Source organism: Mustela nivalis (assembly GCF_964662115.1).
Source record: "Mustela nivalis genome assembly, chromosome: 1".
NCBI classification, from domain to species: Eukaryota; Metazoa; Chordata; class Mammalia; order Carnivora; family Mustelidae; genus Mustela; species Mustela nivalis.
Genome location: NC_139020.1, coordinates 129463249 through 129482889, shown reverse-complemented (window position 1 = coordinate 129482889; position 19641 = coordinate 129463249). Strand labels below are relative to the sequence as shown.

The 19641-nt window shown below is 37.4% G+C and overlaps 1 protein-coding gene across 1 annotated transcript in view; it reads left to right on the top strand.

Moving 5' to 3' along the window:
* The window catches only part of COL6A5 (collagen type VI alpha 5 chain), a 143306-nt gene that overhangs the window by 113978 nt on the left and 9687 nt on the right, over positions 1–19641 (top strand). The window contains exons 37-40 of the mRNA XM_082684413.1: positions 1757–1965; positions 16028–16717; positions 18098–18194; positions 18926–19170. Coding sequence (XP_082540539.1) covers positions 1757–1965; positions 16028–16717; positions 18098–18194; positions 18926–19170 — 1241 coding nt within the window. The remainder of the gene's footprint in view (positions 1–1756; positions 1966–16027; positions 16718–18097; positions 18195–18925; positions 19171–19641) is intronic.

Sequence of the window (19641 nt, the reverse complement as noted above, 5' to 3'; positions counted from 1 at the left end):
TTTACTTACAAAATCTTTATTTTCTTGTACCTTCTTATACTTCTGAGGAGGCGATTATTATAGTTTGTCTCAAAGCCTGTCTCACTGAAGTCTGGAGATACATAAAATTCATTGTTTCATCCCTCCAAAAGATGGCATGAAAGACCCCACCATGTAATTTCACATATAAGCATTTTTTTCTTAAAATTGTATCCTAAGTAACAATATGAATAATTAATCTGAATAAATCTTGAACTTCAAACAGAGTGAGTGGCCCATTTGGTTTCTGTCTGCTTCTCTGTATTTCCCCAAGCTTGGATCCCCAACAGCAGCCTTGAAAAAGCCCAGATTTAAGCCCACAGTTACTTCTTCTTCTTAGATTGCAGTTAAGCAAAGAGCTTCTTGGAACAGATAAGGTCTCTTATACACATCCAGAAGCACAATGGCAAGATGAAGTGTGCTCAGAATTCATGCAAGTATATATTCCTGTAATTTCAGATTTCATTCACTTAGTAGTTTAGCAAGGAAGTGTCCAGCAGCCAACACCTGAAGAACAACATGACACTGATGTCGTGTGAAGCAATATTTCCCAGCATTGAATAAGTCATAAATTTATTTAAAGTCATAAATTCATTTAAATTCTTATGGAACTGCAGACAAAATATTATAATGTTATTCAGACATGTACAAACATAAATCTGGCTGTGAACACTATGTTTGTAGTTCTTGTGCAACTATCAGACTAGAATAAATGTACGTCAAATCCAAGCAAAATCAGTAAGACACAAATTTAAAATAGTAATTTAATATAATGGATGATTCTGCTTTACCAAAATAGATCTCCTGAAAACTGGAAAAATGTGGTATATATTGGTAAAAAAAAAATGTAAAATATGAGGCATATGGTAGAAGTACACCTGCTTTCAGCTTACCTACTCTGTTGCGTGAAACCTTAATTCTTCACCGCTGTCTTCACCTGTGCTGTTGTAGAAGTGTTGTTCAATATGATATATGATGACCCACATATATCATATCGTCGGTCATCATATCATTTGGCTTTAACTTGTGTGAGTGTGTTATTCATGTGTTATGTCTGACCTTTTTATCTTTCCTCATTAACTCGCAATAGTCAAAGTAATACTGCCGGGTACCAAACACTAGTATCAAATACAAATGTGAACATGGACCCTGAAATTACATCAAGGTGCATAAATAGAATAAAAATAAGAATCAACTTCATATTGAATATGTTTTCTATCATCATCTAAATAAAAACACATTCTCAAATTACAAGAGAATTCATAAACTCCAAGAATATAAATGTAGACACCATTTTAAGAGATCTGATGTCAATGAGATAAGTTTTGTATAGTCTTATTCTTCTCAGAACAGATCTCGATTTCTATTTTCTCTATTTTCTGTGGAGAGTGACCTCAATCTGAGAAATTGTATGGTTGTTCCAAATAACCTGTGATCAACTTTCTTGTCTTTTATCTAAAACTATGGCAAATTAGACTCATATTATTCCAAACTAATAGATATTGGGCTGTAAGCAGATGGGGGAAAGGAAGGACAAGTAAGAATAGTTTATTTATCAGTTTATTCTTTTTAATAATAACAAATCTTAATGAATAATTTTATTGAAATGAATTTAAATGTTTACCACTTGTTTTCTTCTAAGAAATGACTAAGTAACTATGTCAAATTGTTGAGATACTTTATTTGCATTCCCCAAGGCAACCAAAATTCATCTAAACATTCTGTTTTTATCTGCTAGATTTACTCCTGAGCCACATGATATTTCTTCAGGAGAGAACAGCTTCATTGGCCAGGAATTAAGTGCTGGAAAAGACTCTTCCTTTGTGTTGGAGGACGTTGGAAGTGACTCTTTGGTCTACATACCAAGTCATATGCTTATGCCACAAGAATTAAAGATCACACACAAGAAAGGTCACAATTATCAAGAAATTGCAAGTTTAACTTCTGGTAAGGAAACAAAAAGTTATGATGGAATTTTTAAATAACGGGGTCCTTGTCTTTTAATACTAGCAGAGAACCCAGTAAATGAAGGCTGTTCTCTAAGGTGATTTTTTTTTCAAGTTCAAGATGGTAGCTACAGCTGCTGCTATGGTTGAAAATGAAGGTTTACAAGTTAATGAGCACCAATGTGAAGACCATTGGTATAAGCTCTACGAAATGTCCATGATGTTCTCACCAGGCTTAAGATTTCTCTAGAAGGTTAGTATGACGTAGAAGAAAACAATACAGAGAATATCAGAGCAAAGCAGGGATCAAAATCGCTTTAAAAGCTGGCTGGGCCAGTACCTCAGACTCTGTGATTGCATGAGAAGGTATGGTATTTTTGAGGTACTTGGAAATGATAGAGCACAGACTGTCCCTCTGTCTATTCTATACATTTGGGTGGCAAAGCAAGAATAACTTCTGGCAGGATTTAATACTTTAAAACAAATCAGATATGTATGCTTTTTGTCTGTGCTTTCATTGAAAGGCAGGACATTCTAAACAGACTTCAACCATTTCCAGCTATGTATGTTAAAGGCTTCCAAAATGCTCATTAGACCAGAATACCAGCATTGAATGCATTACGTCAGAAGTAGCACATATGTTGTTAGACAATGCAAGTTTAAAAGGAAAAGGGGCTAATTTATACCAGTTATTCCTGAAAATGAATCACATTCATTCTCAGTAACTTCCTTGAATAAATACCTTTTCTTTTCCTTGGGTTCAACACTCACTTCTCCACCCTGTCCTCCTACTTATGAAATATAAATATTTTCATTTTACCTTTAAGACAACTGAATTTCCTTTTCCAAGCTAGAATTAACAATAAAAAAGTCAACCATTAGTTGAAAAATAGGGCTTAAAAAATGATGTAGTGCAGTAAAACAAAATGTCTGTAGTACCTTGGCATCAAGGCATTCAACTGTGTGTATTTTTTTAGTTAAGCAATTTTTATTATCATAGCTTAAAGAAGAGAATAAGATATTTTCTTCTTTTTAACAGATACAATTAATTTTGGGTTTCATTTCAATGATATGGTACAGGAATTTATAATGGTTTGGTTTAAAAAGAAAAAAAATGTGGTTTGACAAGGTTAAATACTGAATTATCAATTGTGATCATTTTGGTAAAGGTAAGCACTCTAAAGTCGAATAACTCAGAAATGTGAATCTTTTCAGGAAAAGGCAGATATAACTGGATATTTAAGAAGAAAAGAAAGAAAAGGAATTCATCTTTGTTGCCATTTCTAGCAACCCTTGTTCTGTAATAATGGACTTTTTTCATTGATTTATCAGATGTTGGGGAATCAAGATACTTATAGCAAAAGGAAGGTTCATTTTGGTCAAAGAAATCATTGTACATGGCTCTACTAGGAAAAAATGTAGATTATTAGTTGCTCTGCCCCACTTCATTTCTCCTGTAGTGGGTTGAAGTGTGCTGGGAGTTCCATGGAGGATTGAGTCATGTTGTGGTATCCTGCAAACAGTGTGAGTCTCACACCTAAGATAATAGATATTTTTTATCCTCTAAAATAAATCTGAATTTCAGATCATAAATGTTGTCTAGGCCAGGATGCCCGGGTGGCTCAGTTGTTAAGTGTCTGTCTTCAGCTCGGGTTATGATCTCAGGGTCCTGGGATCAAGCACCATGTCGGACTCCCTTCTCAGTGGGGAGTCTGCTTCTCCCTCTCCCACTCACCCTGCTTGTGTTCCCTCTCTCTCTCTGCATCTCTTTCTGTCAAATAAATAAGTCTTTTTTTAAAAAGTGTTGTCTAAGGATTTAGTGTTATTCCTTCTGTCCCTTCTTTTATCATCTTTAGCCAGTTGCCAAAACCTACTGAGAACTTTCTATATAATGTGCCATCCTCATGGAGAGGACATTATGGTTCACATATTTTATTCAGTTGCTAAGAGATGAACTTTGATTAGTTCCAGATGAATTGCACAAATAAAAGGTTGATAACTGGCATAAGCACCCACATGTGTTCTTGTTACTCATTTGTAATGTGATTCTCGTGGCTGAGGGCTGATCTTTCTGCCCTTGAACTGAGAGTCTTGGGAGAAAGTCAGGAATCTGAACCATTTAAAAAATGTATAGTTTCCAGAGTCCTGTGGGCTGGAAATGAGTTGTGTGTTTCCCATGAGATATACAATCACCATCTCTCTTCCCTATGCCTTTCCCTCTGCTTTTTTTTTTTTTTAAAGATTTTATTTATTTATTTGACAGACAGAGATCACAAGCAGGCAGAGAGGCAGGCAGAGAGAGAGGAGGAAGCAGGCTCCCCGCTGAGCAGAGAGCCCGATGCGGGGCTTGATCCCAGGACCCTGGGACCATTACCTGAGCCGAAGGCAGAGGCTTTAACCCACTGAGCCACCCAGGCGCCCCACCTTTCCCTCTGCTTCTTACTACATGCTCTGATGTCCAAGTTCGTCTTTAATTCCATGGCCCTCTCCAATCCTTATAGCAGCTGAATGACAGCCTGTATCAGAATCACCTGGAAGTCCTTCATAAGCTCAGATTGCTAAACCCACCTCAGAATTACTGCTTCATATTTAGGGGTGTGAGTGGCAAGGAAAAGGCTAGAAACTTTAAGTGTGGTCCCTGCAGCACCAGCACCAGCAGCATCTGGGAAGTCATTAGAAATGCAACTTCTCTGCACCTTTTCCAGACCTACCAAGTCAGAATCTCTGGGGCTGGAGCTCAGCAGGTTGTGGTTTTTTTTCTAAAAATTTTATTTATTTATTTGACAGAGCGAGATCACAAGTAGGCAGAGAGGCAGGCAGAGAGAGAGAAGAGGAAGCGGGCTCCTTGCTGAGCAGAGAGCCTGATGCGGGGCTCCATCCCATGACCCTGAGATCATGACCTGAGCTGAAGGCAGAGGCTTAACCCACTGAGCCAGCAAGGAGCCCAGTATAGGTTGTATTTTAAGAACCATTGCTTATCCCGCCACTTTGGCATGCCAGATTAGCTCTGCGTTCTCAAGGGAGCTGAAAGTAATTGAGACCCTAGCACCACAGGACAAAAGTTGGAATTCCTGTTTTCAAAGGATTCCAGGTGAACTGCATTATATATATATATATATTTTTTTACTCATGTAAAACCACAGAACAGTCATGCTTCCCTCCATCCAACATCTAAAAAAATAAAACAACAACTACAATACTTTTTAAGATCTAAATATATGAGATAATGTCAAGCATTTTGACCACAACATGTGCAGTATAAAAATTCTTTGGAAAATTCAGTTCTTCTTAATTACCGACCAGTGGAATACACATAGTTCTTTGGAATTATGTAATAAAAAATGGGTGATTTAATTCTAATTAAGTTGTAACTGCTGAGCCAGTGGCAAGCATAGCACTTTCATCAAAGATACTAAGTTAACCAATATTAAAGTTATAGTTAGTGGACTTTCAAGATTAAAGGACAGGATAACTTGTAATGAAATGTTAATTACCAACACAGACTCAGCTTGGGGGGCACTCATAGCTTTAAGGGGTTTCAAGCCATAGGATAACATCAGCTAATGTTCTTTTCAATGAATTTCACTGAGAAATGAGAAGTAACATTTTTCCCTTTTTTTTAAAGCCAATATGTCTTTTGACTTTGACTCGATCACAGGGCCTTAGAGCTGGAAAGATATTTAATGATTCTCTTACAAATTCATCTGGGGGTGATTTCACTCTGTGCACCCTGGGAGACATATTGCAATGTCTGGAGATGATTTTTGTTGTCACACCTGAGAGGTAGTACTGGCATCTAACTGACAGAGGCCACAGATGCTGCTAAATATCATACAATCCCAGGACCCTCCCCTCACACCAAAGCACTATCCAGTCATACTGTCAATAGTGGAAAAAACACATTTTTAGAAGAAACTTCATGCCCCCAAGTTCTTTCAGGAAGATTCAGAATAGGGACTCACAATTCTTACACCCTGTCCACTGTTTTTCCCTTATACTCTCCAGATTCTGCTAATTTTTTTTTTTGTAAAGATTTTACTTATTTATTTATTTATTTATTTGAGAGAGAGAGAGAGAATGAGAGCACATGAGAAGGGAGGTCAGAGGGAGAAGCAGACTTCCCATGGAGCTGGGAAGCTGATGTGGAACCTGATCCCAGGACTCTAGGATCATGACCTGAGCTGAAGGCAGTCGTTTAACCGACTGAGCCACCCAGGGACCCAAGATTCTGCTAATTTTTAAAAAATTATAGAAGTACTGTCATACATAAAATTTGCATACAAAGAATCTCAAATGATTTAGCAAAGGCTATTTGTAGTGTGGAATATATTCTTTGGTTTTTCCATAGATTTACATCATATCAGTCAATTGGATATCCTGCTTCTCACATCATGTTATGTCATACATTTTACATATTGCTGCAAGCTTCATACTGATTTTCTGTATCTCATAACATTACTTTCAATGAATGAATTTATTTATCTCATTGAACACTTAACTTGTTTCTAATTTTTACTGCCATGTATTGAACTTGAATATATTATCTTGACTTCTGCTAAATTTAAGTCCATGCTAGACTTAAATGCAGCAGAATTGGCTTCTGAATCACCTGTGGAACATCAAATAAATGTCCTACTTTTATTTCAATGTACATTCTAAAGAGGAGGGTAGTAATAAAATGGTAGTCATATCTGAATTTTCATGATATGTTTCATAAACTCTTTAGGAAATTTCAACCATCTTGGCGTTCTCTGGGGAATAAACTGAGTTTCCTGTTCATTGCATTTACTTTTGCTTGAGAATTTATTGTCTCATTATTACAGTTTTGGTCATCTCCCATGAAGGTTTTGCATGTGGAAAAAACTAACGTGAACTGGTTGTTCAGGGTATGTGGACTATTTGAATTCAAATGCTCATTGGTTATTTCTGTATGTCTCAGGCAAAACTTTATTACAAGTAATAAAGCAATGTTCTAGAACACTAGTGACATTTTTTTCAAGGCAGACCCCTTTCTTATGGAATAAAACTTGGATATTTGTAGTAATGGGGTGATAGTGGTGGTGGTAGAGGGGATTCTGATGACAGTGTTGGCACTGGTTGTGATAGTAGTGAAGACGGTGGTGGTGAAGCTGTTTGCTGTTGCTGATGGTGGTGGTAGAGGAGGGTGGTAGAGAGGCTGGTGGCACCAGTATTGCCAATGGTGGAGATGGAGGTCGGGGTATGTAAGTGGGGTGGTGATGATCGTGGTGGTGATGCTGGTGGTGGTGGAGTTGTGAGGGTGGGATGGTAATAGTGGGGGTGGTAGAGGTGAAGGTAACAGTGACAGCCCGCAATGAGGGCTTGCTATATGAAAGCAGTAGGCTTTTAGGTAGATTTTCCATGATTATTCAAATGTCCTTTCGTGTGGCAAATATGTATTGGCTCCTGTTCTGAGTTCAGCCCTGAGCTAGTCTCTTTGGGGGCTTAGGAGTGTTTTTTTTTGTTTTTTGTTTTGTTTTTTGTTTTGCTTTTAAAACTCAGACAGAGGCCCTGTGTTCTAGGAGTTTGTGGTCTCTCAGAGGATATTCTGTGTGTACGAAAAAAATGCATAACACAAGTCAGAAAGTATTCAGTTTTTTTTTTTTGTTTTGTTTTGTTTTGTTTTGTTTGTCAGAGAGAGTGCCTCTGTTTGCAGACAGAGTGGCAAGCAGAGGCTGAGGGAGAAGCAGGCTCCCTGCTGAGCAAGGAGCCTGATGTGGGACTCAATCCCAGGATGCTGGGATCATGACCTGAGCCGAAGGCAGCCGCTTAACCAACTGAGCCACCCAGGAGTCCCAGAAAGTATTCAGTTTAATTAAAAGTGCAAATGGAATGCTTTATATTTATTCACTGCAGTACAATTCTCAAAGCATCGCATGCATTGTCTCACTTGAGGGATGATTGAACAATGTGTGAGGAATAATCATAACCATAGAAGCTACTGCTTACTTAGCACAACTCTGTGCCAGGCACAGTGCTAAGCACTTTATACACATGATTTTATTTAATCTTTACCAAAAAGTCCATTATTATCGTTAATTATTATTATTATTACATTTTGTATTTTTTAAAGATTTTATTTATTTATTTAGAGTGTACACATGTAAACAGAGAGCAGGACAAAGCGCAATAGAGAAGAAGCATCTCAAGTAGACTTCTTCCTGAGTGTAGAGCCTAACATGGGGCTTGATCTCACAATCCTGAGATCATGACCCAAGCCAATATCTAGAGTCAGACACTCAACCGAGTGAGCCACCCAGGCTCCCCTATATTTTATATTTTACAAATGAGGAGACTGATGCAAAGGTTAAAAGCTTCAGGTACTTAACTTTAAGTGGCAGAGTCAGGACTCAAACCCATACCCACTAACTTTTAACTAGGTATGCCATGTTTCCTGGTGATGGCATTGTCTTCATTTACAGATGAGGAAATAAATCCAATTGCCAAATTTGAGAATTTGGAAGAATTGTTTAAAATAATTTCAGTAGTGCATTTTTATTCCAAAAATTTAATTTCATTAAAAAAAAATCCTGTTTATAAATCCATCCAGAAGCTATAATGCCAGAATAACTTGGCCTTATAAGCTGCTTATAATTTTATCCAGAAGCCAGAGTACAGAATAACACCATAAAGACCAAAATGTTAGATCCAGGTAGTCTGGGTCTAAATAATCCCTAAGGCATGTGTCACTTTTTCTCAGTGTGCTGGTACCTTCTGCAGACTTGTTTCAGAGTATGAAGTGGACTGCAGAGTGAGTCTTTCAGACTAAGTGCCACCTATAAAGTCTAAGAAAAATATTTATTCTATGTCTTTGGTGGAAAAGGATGAAATCTATTTTAAGAGTCACTTCTACTTGTTTAGGCAAATGGGGGAAAGAGGACCTCATACAATAAAAGGAGGGAATTTTAAATGTGTCTGTATTTCCCTTTGGCATAAAATTCTTGTGCCTCCCTCCCTTGCTGCCTCAGCTTAGAGCCTGGCCAGTGACCTCAGCAGACAGGAGGGAGGACAGGCCTGGGATGGCATCATTAAATGGAGAGGTACATAAATTATTGCTAACTCCCCTGTAGTTAAACATTCACAAGCACAGCAGAATGAGCTTCTAAGTTCTGAGAACATGCGTACATATGTGCGTGTGCAAGTTATCTTCCGTTAATTCTAGCTGGCTGTGCGTTTTTTTCTGATGGAAATTCTCATTTGTGAAATAGAGTAACATGGGCAGGATTTTCAGATGTCTGGGACTTTTCTATTTATTTAACTCCCTCCAAAAATTATATTTGTATGTTAGGCACTGTGCAAGCTTTAATTCTCAAAAAAACCTTAATAAGGTTTATAGTGTATTATTACTGCTTTTTACATAATGAAACTGAAGTAGGGAGGGATTGAGGGTCATAGAGGTAACAAACAGCAGAGACAGGACTCAAAACACCAAAGGTTTTGGTCATAACCACTGTTCTATAATGCCTAGAGATGAAAAAATTGCAAATTTTATTTAATCATATAGTTGCCTATTTTGGAAGAAAACTTCTTCTAGTGGCTTCACTCAGAAGGAATGGCAATTGACCAAGAACCTCATTTTTCACACCAGGTCTCAGGGCATTTGGCGAAGTGGTTAATATGATCCTTTGTGTGTGCTCTACCCTCATATCTGAGGACCAGTTCTTCTGAGGGAGTTACATGAGTGGGGGTCAAATCCTTCCTCTACCACTTAGAAGCTGCCATTTCTTGGCCAAGTAATTTACTTTCTCTATGCTTCTGCTTGCTCATCTGTAAAAGGGGAATGATGGTAATTCTACCCTCTTGGTGCCCTGTGGTGTCCTGTGGAAGGTTAACTGAGAGAAGACATACACAGAGCTGAGCATAAGACCTGAAGTCTCATCAAATACTCAGTGGAAAAGCAGGAAAGAAAACATTGTCAACCTCATGGGAAATCTTATAAAACAACATCACTTTAATCTACAGTACAATTGGATAGAAATAAATATGTAAGTTAGCCTCAGTTATACTTGTGGCTTGCCTATGAAGAACACATGACTAATTTTGATCCCTGGACGAATTCCAAATCAGATCACTGGATAACTCATACATATCTTGAGGTTTCCCACAACTGCCATGAAAAGCAGCATAGCTTCTTCACAGAATACTTAATCCCAGTCCAAATGGCTCAAGGCCCTGTAGATTCTCCCTTCTGTCTAAGCTCCCTTTCCACCCCCACTTCTCCCTAAAGTTATTGGAGCACACATGGTGTTGTGGCTTTAATACTGGCCAAAGTTAGACTAATTTCTGAGGCCACTTCCCTGGAAATCTAGCTAGATCCCTCACACCTTCCAAGACTCCTCCACAATAAAAAGTAAGCCAGCCTTTCCTTCTCTGCCATTCTGAGGAAATTCTTCCATAAACTTGGAGATGGGAATTTGGCACCATGACATTTTCAGAAAATACGCAGCATTGCTATGAGCTATGGATATATTATATCCACATTCCTGCCAGGTTTTCTTGAAAGAAAATATTTTTGAACACCCACTCTCTCTAAGTAAGATGAATTTCGACTCAAAGTTAGAATAATCATACTTCATGTTTGACTAATTTTAGAGTTTTCGAACCATAAGTATCTACATTTAGCTTCTTGATTCTCATGCTAATCCTGTAAGTAGGAAGAGAGCCTATTTTTACAGATTTTGTGGGCGAAAATATGCCTCCTTAGAAAATAATTCTGCTGGGTACTTTGGAAAAAGATGGAGATTTTGCTCAGTTATAAAGAGAAAATTGGGAAAAAGCAGTAAACCTTTTGATATGGGCATGCATGAAAAAACATTTCACTAACATAAATCCTTTTCTATCAGAACATTTATGAAATACTTTTCCTCATGTTTTAACAAAGTGTGTTGATTATTCTTTTTAAAGAAGCCAAAATGCTATAGTTGGAAAACAAAGATCCTGATGACAGCGCAGGTGGTGGTTAGACATCTCCAGGACTGTAAACTTCAACATGACAGACATATCCATTTAACTGACCTTCATAGCCAAATACACTATAGCCAAGAACTCTGGAAGTGTTTATGATGGTGATTTTTTAGGTCTAAAGTATGGTACATAGCAGTCACAGCAAGAAGGAATGTGAAATAAATACTTTTGTCTGCACTTCCAATTTCATATCTAATAGTTTAATCAGGGGCTTTTATCTGGATAAAAAAATTCAAAGAATTTAAAGGTAGGTTCCTATGGGGAATGAAAAGCCCAAAGATTTTATACCTGCTTGGGAAATTCAAAATCCTATTCAGTTACTACAGATGTATTGATAAAGGAAGAATCTGATGTACAAATCATGAGTTCTTAGTCCTTTTGTGAGAAGGAAGAGAACATAGGAACATCTCAAACAAAATGGCTAGTTCTCACCTATTAGATATATATTTATATCTCTACACACAAACACACATGAACCAATAGTTTTCAAGACAACAGACATCAAGAAATGAAAGAAGGATCCCTGAGAGACAAAAACAAATGAAGTAAACCCTATGATTGCCCCGGCTTACTGCCATGGGGCAGGAAAAAAGAATTGGTGTAGAGACCAATGTACTTCTTCTTCTTCTTCTTTTTTTTTTTTTTTTTTGAAGAAAAATATATTTGGTTTTTTATTTCCTTTTTTTAAAATTTTTTTATTTCTTTTCAGTGTAACAGTATTCATTGTTTTTGCACCACGCTCCATGAAATCCGCGCCCTCTCTAATACCCACCACCTGGTTCCCTCATCCTCCCACCCTCGCCCCTTCAAACCCTCAAGATTGTTTTTCAGAGTCCACAGTCTCTCATTGTTCACCTCCCCTTCCAATTTCCCTCAACTCCCTTCTCCTCTCCATCTCCCCTTGTCCTCCATGTTATTAGTTATGCTCCACAAATAAGTGAAACCATATGATAATTGACTCTCTCTGCTTGACTTATTTCACTCAGCATAATCTCTTCCAGTCCCGTCCATGTTGATACAAAAGTTGGGTATTCGTCCTTTCTGATGGAGGCATAATACTCCATAGTGTATATGGACCACATCTTCCTTATCCATTCGTCCACTGAAGGGCATCTTGGTTCTTTCCACAGCTTGCAACCATGGCCATTGCTGCTATAAACAGAGCCCAATGTACTGCTTGAGATGAGACAGAACTGAGAATCTAAGGAGACCAAGGTGGTCAGAGTTCCCATGACAAAATGCCAGAAAAGAAAGAGCTGCACAGAGAGAGAACCCCAAGAGATCTGCAAAGGGTCCCCTCAATTATTCAGTAGATTGGTAAGGGCACATGCCTGTGATGAAATGCCCTGAGTCTGGGAGAAGAACATCAGAAAAGATTATAGAACAGTGCCAGTTGCTCATAGAGGGACACAAACAGTGCCTTTTCCTGCCAGAAAGCCTGGAAAAACTCATAATTCATACAGTATTGGAAAGAAAACTCAGGGAGGTCTTGTCTCAGTAGTGGGGAATACTTAGCCTGAAATTAAGGAGTGCTCTAGACTAGTCAAACAAATCATAATAGCATGACCCAAAAGGATCAAATAGTTTGCATACAGCATAAATATTTGTAAGAATACACAAGTATTCCACATCCAAAAACGAAAATTTCACAATATTTGTGGAAAAAAAGAAGCATGAAAACTTGACCATAATCAAGAACATAATTACTCTAAAACAAACCAGAACTGACACAGATGTTAGAGTTAGCAAAGGTATTAAAGCAGTTATTATAACTATATCTCATACATGAAAAAGTTAAGTAGAGATAAGTAGAGATAAAAAGATATTAAAAAAAGATTCAAATAGAATTTATAGAGATAAAAGTTGCAATGTCTAGGAAGAACAATATACTGGATGGGATTAATAGCAAATTAGATTTGGTAAAAGAAAAAATCAGTGAACTTGAAGATGCAGTAATGGAATTATCTAAAGTAAAACTTGGGGAGAAAAAAGTTTGTGTTTTTTTGTTTGTTTGTTTGTTTGTTTTTAATGAAAAGGGCATCAGAGTTCTAATACCCTCTCTCAATACTTGGTAAAAAATCAGTAGGAAGACTTGAACCACATTAGCAACTAACCTCACCTAATGGATATTTATAGAACACTCCGCAAACAACAGAATACATATTCTTTTCAATACATATGAAACACTTACTAAAATAAGTCATATTGTGAGCCATAAAGCAATTCTCAAAATTTTAAGAGATTGAAGTCATACCAATTATATTCTCTGACCAAAACAAAATTAAATTAAAAATCAGTAGTCGAAAGATCTTCAAAAAATCCCTAAGTATTTGGAAATTAAATAAAAGGCTTCCAAATAATCTATGGTCAAAGAAGAAATCAAAAGAGAAATTAGAAACTATTTTGAGATGAATGCAAATAAAATCACAATATGCCAGAATTTGTGAGATTCCACTAATGCAGGATTTAGAAGGTCATCTATAGCATTAAATACCTATGTTGGTAAAGAAGAATGTTTTCAAATCAATGACTTCAACTTTCACCTTAAAAAACAGAAAAAGGAGAACCTGGGTAAGTAGCAGAAGAAAGGAAGTACTATAATTAAAGTAGAATTCAATGAAACAGAAAAGAGACAATCAGTAAAACCAAAAGCAGATTTTTTTGGGGGGGAATATCAATAAAAATCAATAAACCTGCAGCCAAACTCTCCAGGAAAAAAAAAAAAAGAAGACACTACTAATATCAGAAATGAGAAAGGAAACAGATATTAAAAGAGTAATCAGAGAATATGATAAATAATTTTTGCCTATAAATTAGTTTGGGTGAAATAGACAAATTTCTTGCAGTTCACAAATTACCAGAGCTCATTCAGAAAGTAACCAAAATAGCCCTAAACCTATTAAAGAAATTGAATTTGCAGTTCAAAATTTCCCATATAGAAAACTCCAAGCCTCCAAGACTTCAGTGGCAAATAAAACAAAATACCTAAGGAAGAAATAATACCAATTCTACACAGATTCTTACAGAAAACTGAGAGGAAGGAATTCTTTCCAGCTCATTCTTTAAGGCCAGATTGCCATGATAACAAAACCAAAGACTTTACATGCAAATGAAAGTACACTCCAATATTCCTCATAAACATAGCTGCAAAAATTCTTTTTTTTTAATTTAATTTTTTTTAATTTCTTTTCAGCGTAACAGAATTCATTGTTTTTTGCACCACACCCAGTGCTCCATGAAGTACGTGCCCTCCTTAATACCCACCACCTGGCTCCCCCAACCTCCCACCCCCCACCCCTTCAAAACCCTCAGATTGTTTTTCAGAGTCCACAGTCTCTCATGGTTCACCTCCCCTTCCAATTTCCCTCAACTCCCTTCTCCTCTCTAGCTCCCTTTGTCCTCCATGCTATTTGTTATGCTCCACAAATAAGTGAAACCATATGATAATTGACTCTCTCTGCTTGACTTATTTCACTCAGCATAATCTCTTCCAGTCCCGTCCATGTTGATACAAAAGTTGGGTATTCATCCTTTCTGATGGAGGCATAATACTCCATAGTGTATATGGTCCACATCTTCCTTATCCATTCGCCTGTTGAAGGGCATCTTGGTTCTTTCCACAGTTTGGCAACCTTGACCATTGCTGCTATAAACATTGGGGTACAGATGGCCCCTCTTTTCACTACATCTGTATCTTTGGGGTAAATACCCATTAGTAGCTGCAAAAATTCTAAACAAAATTTTAGGTAAACCAAATCCAATAATATTAGCTTGATTGTCATAATCATTATGCAAGGTGTAGTGATATCAAAACACTACATTATACATCTCACTATTTTTATATAATTTTTATTTGTCAAAATTCAACAATAGATAAAAAAGATAATGTGGAGTTTACCCTAGAAATTCAGATTTATTTGAGCTACAAAGGTATAATGGATCGTTTGCCCTGTTAATAGCATTATTCATGGGGTTGTTTTTGGCATCCTATTTTATTAACATTTTATGGCATTAATACAGGTTAATTGATTTATTTGTAAGTATGGTGAGGAGTAAATAAAGTAATAAATATAAAGCATAAATAATGGGGTTTTAGCACAGATGGGGATCAATAAATTTTGCCAATTAGAAATCTTCTTGCTTGATTAGGTTTATAGACATACTTATTTCATAGAAAAAAGAACATTGGCCACCTACTTCCTGTCTTTCTGAGCTGACATTTCCTGTTGTGTCTTCACTGACCAGTCACCATCCACATGAACATGATTGTGGACATGGTTTCATGATCCCTTGGGCTTAGAGCAGTGCTACTTGAAGGGCAGATCTGCAGCAAGATAAGACATCAGCATCAGAATGTAAATCAAGGCACCATTTCATTCATTGAGAAAGTCTTGCTACCAAAAAAAAAAAAAAAAAGTCAGCTAATCTAAACAATATGCTTAGTAATGTGGATGACTTACAACATGTGCAAGCTCCTGATTTTGTCCTGGGCCAATAAACATTTTGTGGACTGGCACTTTAGGTACCAGCATCTTAGAGTATTTAAGGTCTTACACAGAGTTTGGATTCTAAAGTCAGCATTTATATTTGCTCTCATGACATCACACTATAGTACTTATTTTGAACATATGTATAAAGGTATATGTGTTTGTAACATCAATAAATATGACTTTGACATATATGCCTTTCTCTTAGAGTGGCTGCATAATAATTAGATCTCATACAAATGTGTACTTCGTAATCATGTGGAGTGCACTAAAAATAGTTACATGTTTCTCAACTTACATATGATACTAGCTAGAGGATCAACCAGTCCTTTGACAAATATCTGAGACAGGCTAGCAAATACATTTTTTGTCACATGACAGAACCTATGGCATGCAGGTGGTTTCCCATGCAGTGCGTGGAAACATATTTGGAGAATGCATCTGGGAATAAGTACTATAATTGATTTATGATGTCTGCCATGGGTATGGGAATAGCACATGGCAAAATCCCATGATGTTTTTTGGTCATCCTTGGCTAGCAGTTCCAAATTTAGCCTTCTGCTGAAAAGAGTGACTTGAGCTATTCTATTGCAGGACATGAAAACCATGGCAGAAAAGAAGAACCAGGTCTTACTAATGAACCTGGAGATACCTCTCTTCAAGAATATTACATGGATGTGGCTTTCCTCATAGATGCTTCCCAAAGAATAGGAAATGATGAGTTTCAGGAAGTGAAAGCTTTTCTAATCTCAGTGCTTGATTATTTTCGTGTTGCCTCCTACCCACTGACTTCCATGTTAGGAGATAGAGTGGCAGTTGTGAGCTATTCTCCTCCTGGCTATATGCCCAACAGTGAAGAATGCCCTGTCTACCTGGAATTTGATTTGGTTACTTACAACAATGTACACCAAATGAAACATCATCTCCAAGACTCTTTTCAACAACTCAATGGAGATGTTTTTATTGGCCATGCCCTGCAGTGGACAATTGATAATGTATTTGTAGGAACGCCCAACCTGAGGAAAAACAAAGTTATCTTTGTTATATCTGCTGGCAAAACCAACCCCTTAGACAAAGAAGTCTTAAGAAATGTAGCTCTGAGAGCCAAATGTCAGGGCTACACCATATTTGTATTTTCCTTTGGTCCTATACACAACGACAAAGAATTAGAAGAATTAGCCAGCCACCCACTGGATCATCACTTAGTCCAGCTTGGCCGAATCCACAAGCCAGATTTGAACTATATCATCAAGTTTGTCAAGCCATTTGTTCATTTAATCAGACGTAAGTCATTAAACCTTTTTTCTTCTATTGCTTTTGCAATAGATTTAATGTCTCTGTGTACAGTCCACTAGGTGGCTTAGTAATAACTCCTTACTTCAGTGGAGAGTGGTACAGTCTAAGATGTGAGTAGGAGGCAGTGAGAAAACCAGAGAAAAATATCAGGCCTTACTGACCTTGAACTTTTCTGCTACACTGTCAAGGTCTTTGCCAGAAAACCACCATATAGGCAAAAAAGTGTTTTTTAACCCTTATCTGTTTACTATGTACTTGGTACTATGTAGCAACTTCTTTAAATGGATTATATCATTTAATCCTCAGTACAGCCCTCAAACAAAAGTACTAGTATCTCCATTTTACAGGTGAGAAAACAAAGGTTCAGAGACATTAAATAAATTGCCCAAAAGTTTACAGTTTAACAGTTGGCAAATTCTAGACTCAGCCCCATGCATTCTGACCCCAGAGCTGTGCTCCTCTTCTTTAAACTATATTTCAATACTGTACCCAAAAAGAAGTACACTTCTATAATCAGTAATCACCCACTACCATCACTCTCCCAACTGCTCCAAGGACTTCTGTTTTATCTTTCATTGAAAATTACCTTTGGTTTGACTTTAATTCTTTTGAGCCATTGGCATGAATTTCTTCCAGAGCCTTTGTCCCAAACAACTGGCTCAGGCATAGCCAAGCAGGGTCTTAAGGGTGTCTTTTTATAGTGGGGCTTTGAGAGTGACTGCTCCAGCCTCTGTCTGTGAGTTGCAATTTTAGACGTGAGTATAGTAGAGTACCTGAGAGCTTGTGGCATCAAGCAAATTCTGGCCTGTGCTGGGATTAGGAGTGAGGCAGAGGCCACATTAGTTACCTGCAGCTCCTGCAAGTTTCCCAGAGAATTAACAGAAATGCAGATTTGCTGCCCTGCACAAAGCCCCAGGGCTCATGTAACCCTAAGGAATTTTGGAATTCTGGATTCATCTGTATCATAGCAGATTCACTACTTGCAAAAAAAAAAAAAAAAAAAAAAAAAGCCTCCTTCCAACCCTAAGATAAATAGGACAGACAATTTCAGTAGCTCAATGTGTCTTCTGGAAAGATCTTCTATTTAGAGGAAGAGAAATAGATCTTAGAAGGGATGGAGAGATGTCCTTGAATTGTATCACAAGCCTGTGACATACAGAGCTTGAGAATTTTTGACTCGATCACTGCTTTATCTCATTGACTTTGCCAGTGAGATATTGCAAATGTCAGAGGGTAACTACTTTGCCAAGGACTTTATAAAATTAATTTGCTCTTGAAGATACCTCTAACCACAGGAGAAGATGACTGACCTGGGCGATAGAATATAGAAGGATAAAGTTTAGATTAACCAGCACACTCTTTCTCCAGGTGCCATCAACAAATATCCCCCTGCAGATCTGAGACCCAAGTGTGTTAACATCACCTCTCCCAACCCAGAAAATGTTGGCTCAGGAAACAATGCATTGTGAGTTGGCAAATTCAGTTTGGGTAATACTACAGCTGGAAATAATCCTTACAAAAATAATTTTAAATGAACTGTGCTTTAGTTTTCAGGATGCAAGTTTGCTTGGGATGTAGGGGTGTGTGTGTGTGAGTGTGTGTGTGAAATACTCCTGGTCTGTAATGACTGCACAGATCTGGAGTTAATAGCAGATCGAATATGACCCATATTAGAAAGAACCATGTTTCCATTTCTGTTGCTTTTATGGAAAAAAAAAAAGTTCTTTGTAATACCTTATATAATACCACTCTAATATTGGGTACTAACAAAACAGAAAACTTATAACATCAAATTTTAGATATAACAATCTTAGAGGAAAATAAAAACAAAAAGAGAAAAAAATTGCAAAAGCAACCAGAACATTCACCATTTAAAAAACAGAACCCATATGAAGACTAGTAGGAAGGATTCTTTTCTGTTTGATTTTGCAAAGTACAACCCTAAATACTCAATAAAAATTCAGTGGTGAAAATAAGATTGCTTTGGAGTACTAAGCCATTGTTACAACGTTCTAATTTCCTTTGGAATATTTTTTTTAAAATGCCCCTGAATCAGGTTTCATCCACAAACTGCATTTGGACTACTCCAAGCACGTGCATAAAATTTATTGCTGTTCTATATCTGCCTGTATTTACATTTAATTCTGAAAGGGACTTGGCTAATATATTTTTCATCTCTTTTCTCTGTCACCTCAGCCATATTCCTGAGGTGTATAAAATAGAGACAGGAAACAGTGAGCTGTTTGATGAATTTGGTTCCCAGGAGCAGCATTCATTTGTATTAGGGATCAGTCCTAGTAATGGTTCTGAGACTGCTACTGATTTGATCCAGAAGTTATACCTGCTCTTTTCAACTGGAGAACTGCTGGTGAACAATGAGAAAGAGGCACAATCAGAAGAAATGCCAGCTCTAGCAGATGGTAAACAACAAGATAAAAAAGGTAACCTTGGGTACAATAGAATCGAAGACCCTGAAGTACCTTTGGATTTCCCCTGGTGGAAGCTGAGTGAAGATGAGCAAGGAGAACTCACTGGGACAAGTAGAAATGACAGGATAGAGGTGCCTATCATCTAGGGTTGCAAGGGGTTCCCAAAATGAGGAGGCAGACAAGACACAACTCCAGAAAGGCAAAAAAAAAAAAAAAAAAAAAAAAAAAGGGGAATCAATGGTGTTGACAAAACCAGAACTGGAAGTAGGTATAGATGTTTGTGGGGTCAGGGAATGGAAAGAGAAAAAGGACCACACAAGTCCTGATTAAGCAAGCAGAGACCTTCATCCCTGTGAAAAATGCAGTGGGGGAGAGCTATGCAAAAAACCTCACCTTCTCCCTTAGTAACCCAGGCTTTCCTGCTCTGAAATATGGGCTTCTAAACAGTGTCTGGAGTGGACTTCTCTGGAGACTGAGGGCAGC